Source organism: Oratosquilla oratoria, chromosome 1, assembly GCF_046742065.1.
Source record: "Oratosquilla oratoria isolate Oo_2021 chromosome 1, ASM4674206v1, whole genome shotgun sequence".
NCBI lineage: Eukaryota > Metazoa > Arthropoda > Malacostraca > Stomatopoda > Squillidae > Oratosquilla > Oratosquilla oratoria.
The window spans coordinates 16323270-16328063 of record NC_134777.1 but is presented as its reverse complement, the minus strand read 5'-3'; the positions used below and the strand labels follow the sequence as shown (position 1 = coordinate 16328063).

The 4794-nt window shown below is 38.5% G+C and overlaps 1 protein-coding gene across 1 annotated transcript in view; it reads right to left on the bottom strand.

Annotated features, from left to right (window-relative positions):
* Nucleotides 1–500: 500 nt before the first annotated feature.
* Nucleotides 501–4794, bottom strand: part of LOC143027576 (uncharacterized) — a 15986-nt gene continuing 11692 nt past the window's right edge. The window contains exons 2-3 of the mRNA XM_076188893.1: nt 4374–4504; nt 501–570 (exon numbers count right to left, since the gene is read on the bottom strand). Coding sequence (XP_076045008.1) covers nt 501–570; nt 4374–4504 — 201 coding nt within the window. The remainder of the gene's footprint in view (nt 571–4373; nt 4505–4794) is intronic.

Here is a 4794-nt window from a genome sequence, read left to right as displayed (position 1 = left end):
AGAGTGTGGAGGAAGAGTAGCTTTACGAATACAGTGTCTGGTGCGAGAAGTTTTTGATGCACCACAAATGACAGAGCATGGGCCCTACCAGGTGTATGGTGAGAAAGATGAGAGAGAAAAAATATATATGTATATATATGTATATATATATATATATATATATATATATATATATATATATATAAATATATATATATATATAATATATTCATTTATCTATTCATTGATTTTTTTTACATATTTCATTTATTCATTCACTCGTTCATGTATGACTTTTAGCTTAACCACATTATTTTTTATTCAATTTGTATTTCGAAAGACATACTTCTATTTTTATTCAGCTTGTATTTCAAATGGAGAGATCCAATAGCAACTCTTCTGTCGGAGACTGGGACGAGGTCAGCCTGTCGAGTGTGATTGGTAATTAAGTTTGTTGCACGTAAAGTTTTATGGAACGCTGTCATACCTTTCCTCGATGAATGATATCCCATTTACATGGTCTATTTCTCTCGGAATTCTTTTGTTTTTGGAATTAAATTTATTTCTGGTATATTGAATTTACTGTAGTATCTGCATTGTTAAGGTGAAAACATGAATTTAAAATTTTATGACACATAGGAAACCCACAGTCGGAGAAATAAACTTCGAATGAAAGAAGATTCTATATTTCGGCTGTCAACTGTAGCCCTCTTCAGGAAAGTACTTTCCTGAAGAGGGCTACTGTGTGTCATTTACAAATGTGCTACTACATTTCTGTTTCGAAATTAAAATGTTATGTTTAGATTTATAAACAAACATCACTTGACCTCGTCGACCTATCTTGACCCCCTTGACCTTGCTTGACCTCGACCTCCCTTGACCTCGAAACCGAAAAAATGCCACGGGGATGAGTCGGGTAAAGTGGAGGAAGGGCATAACCCAGTGGTTCTTCATCTGGGGTACCTGTACACCCACAGAGTACGAAACTTTGAACGGGGGGGAGGGATTACGAGACATGATAGCCAGTGCAATGGTACTGTATATTGCTACCATGAGAAAGCATAATGTACATTCATTGTATCCTTCTAATTGACATTTCTAATTTGAAATAAAAAGTACCTTTGTTCAATGATTGCATATATCTAATCATTTCTCATCAAGGTTTGTATCAGTAATCCTTTTCATATGTTTGCACTGTATTTATATTGGATAGGGGTACGAGTTTTTTTTTTTTTTTGAGATAGTCAAAGGCTACGGAAACTGGAAAATGTTAATATCCCGTGGCATAATCGAAACGGGCTGTAACTCCTTTGGTACAGAGTACGTTCCACGAAGGTGAATCAAATAGCAATGCGGGAGCCAAAAGAAGAGGAAAAGATAAACCCCATACACAAAGGGTTTCTGATGTTGCATTGTTGTTGGATTGTTGCTGGGTTGTTGCTGCTGTTGCTGTTGTTATTGTTGTTGCATTGTTGCTGTTGTTGCTGGGTTGTTACTGTTGTTATTCTTGTTGTTGGGTTGGTGTCGCTGGGTTGTTGCTGTTATTATTGTTGGGTTGTTGTGTTGCTGTAGTTGTGGCCTCAGCTGTTATCTTTTATATATATTTTGTAACTCCGAGAACGAAAAGAATGAAGTAAAAGAGGGAATGAGAATCGGAAGATGTTGAATTATAATGCGGAGGGGAGAGACTGGAAAAATCGGGACATTTTGTGTACTTCGGCGTTGATACAAATAACAAATTTGAATAGAACTTAATAAGACAATTGGAAAGCATAATGCCGGCGTCTATGCATTATACCCCTTACCCAAAGTACTTATGGAGTATATATATATATATATATATATATATATATATAATATATATATATATATATATATATATATATATATATATATATATATATATATATATATATATATATATATATATATATATATATATATATATATATATATATATATAATATATATATATAATATATATATATATATATATATATATATATATATATATATATATATATATATATATATATATATATATATATATATATATATAAACAGGATTATTGTATGGTGTGTAAGGCTAGGTACTAACAACAGCGTTAATATATAAGATCTAGGCAGCTATTGTAAGGTCTCTCAAATAGCCCAACAAGTCTTTAATGTGCGACAACCACACAACAAAGATGATTAGAGGCTGATTAGATGAGAAACCAGAAAGGTTAAAATGTGTTATGTTCAAACTGGAGAAGATTTGGGTGTCAAACAAGTGTTGAAAGAAATGAGTATGACAAGACTGAAGCGGTCTGGACACACGTTAAGGATGGAAGAAAAACAAGGGGTAAGCGATCAAGAGGGAAATCCCGGAGAAGAACGATGTAAAATGTAGGTGGAAAATGCACGAACAGAGGAAGGACGCTGCCTTTGTCTCGCCCAGACAAACGAGTACAAACATCGCCACACATAAACACGCGCGCCCGCACATGCACACGCACACAGGCGCGCACGCGCACACACACGTACACACACGCACACACACGCGCACACACACAGGCACGCACGCGCACACACACGTACACACACACACACACACACACACACACACACACACACACACACACACACACACACACACACACACACACACACACACAAGCACACACAAGCACACACGCACGCACACGCAAACACACGCAAACACACGCAAACACACACACACACACACACACATAAACACACGGACACACGCACACACGCATGCGCACACACGCACGCACACACACACACACACACACACACACACACACACACACACACACACACACACACACACACACACACACACACACACACACACACACACACAGGCATCCTCCATATATATATATATATATATATATATATATATATATATAATATATATATTACAAAGGATTACAAAGGCGGAGCATGCCGACAGGAGACCTTTTGATCCATATCTAGGTCGGATGCGAAAAAAAAATATTAATAATAAAACAATAAATAAAAACTATAATAATGTAAATAACAAATAAAATACATAAATAAATGCATAGGTATAGTTAAATATTAAACAAACAGGTAAGTAGTAAATAATAATAAATTGACATATAACTAATAATATATATGATATTCATTTTAACCTCTCTTCCGTTTTGTACATCCTCTTTCTCCTGTAATTTGTCCTGTCCGTTATCCAGTCTTTCTTTTTTCTTTTGCTTTTCTTTCTGTCTCACCCCTGGAGGGGTAGCTTCTCCCCTCCCCCTACCTCGCGGTCCAGGAAGGTCATTGTGCTGTTCTCGCTTCTTCATCTCTTCGTATTTTTCTTTTAATTTGTCCAGTCCTCTTGCACTGCCTTCGTCAGATTTTTCGTTTTTACTTGTTTCTCTCTCTTTTTTTTTTTTTTTATCGTTATTGCCCTTTCGCGCGCTCCTCCCCTTCTTTGTCTTGGATCGTTCTCGCTCTCATTCTCTGGCTTTTTTCCTCGGAGTGCCTTAATTCCTTCTCGATTTCAGTTTCTCACTTTATTTTACCATTTCTTCTTTTCTTTTCTCTTCGTCAGGCTGGAACGGGGGGGAAAGGGGAGAGATGGAGACTGATGGGGGATGGGAGAAGAGATGAAAGTGGGGGAATGGGGGGATAATGCTGGGGAGAGCAAGGTGAAAGTAGGAAAGGGAGAAGGGGAAGGGAGAGAATGGGAGAGAAGAAGGGTTGGGGTGGGGAGGATAGGGAGAGATAGGGCGGGGGAGAGAATAAAACGCAGGTGAGAGGTGTAGGGGGAGATGAAAGGGAGAGGGGAAGGGGAGGTGAAGGGGGAAATGAAAGGGAGAGGGGAAGGGGGAACGGGTAGGGTTAAGGGAGAGGGAGTGAAAAAGGGGAGAGAAAGGGAAGCTATCACAGAAAGCTTTGGGCGTTATCAGTGCGTACAACTCTTGTTTTCCATGTCGCATTATTTGGACGATGCGTCACTTCCAGACTGAGGTTTCCAGCCTTGGCATTGCAATTCCAAATACGATCAAGAGGAAGCATTTTTCTTGCGATTTCCAAGAGCTCTTGAAGAAAAAGAATTGACATTGTGATATGTGACACATCTGAATTACATTACGTTTCTGGTATTTCGTTTTCGATCTATTTTCATATTATGCATTAACTGGCGAATGAAACTACATATTACAGTCTACGTCACCTCAATGCGTTGGGGTCGCGATCATGGATTGAGGGGTGCACAACTGGGGTCGCAGGGGAGGGAGGTTTTGAATCACTGCTCTTAGGCCTTGTTCACACTAGCGGTTTGAACCTCGCGGAAACAGCAGTGGTTCTACATAATCAAGGAAAAACTGTGCGGTTGCGTGTGAACGCCTCCATTGACTAACATTGTAATCGAACTCCCTCGGTTGAAACCGCTAGTGTGAACAGGGTAACGACCTTGGCAGTGAACCAGTTCCCGCGTTTCAAGGCATCTTTCTGATAAGTTAATTAATGTGTATATAAGGTTACCAAAGATCTGTTGATTAATACAAGTGTATGAATTTGACTGAATTACAATATGCTAATTCATAAAAGTGTTTTAGTTCCTAATTATTGTATTGTTTCGTTCACTACCAAGTGGTTGCCATAGAGACGAACGAAATAATCTGCTGTTAGTCATGATAAAAGGAAAAGTTTCGCGCTGAAAACGAATCAGACGAGAAGTAACAGTCTCAAGTTATCAGGACATATTTCTAATTTGAAAGTGGGCTGAAACAGCTTCGCCAACCGTGTAGTTAATGAATGGAATAAACTTCCTGCAGAGGC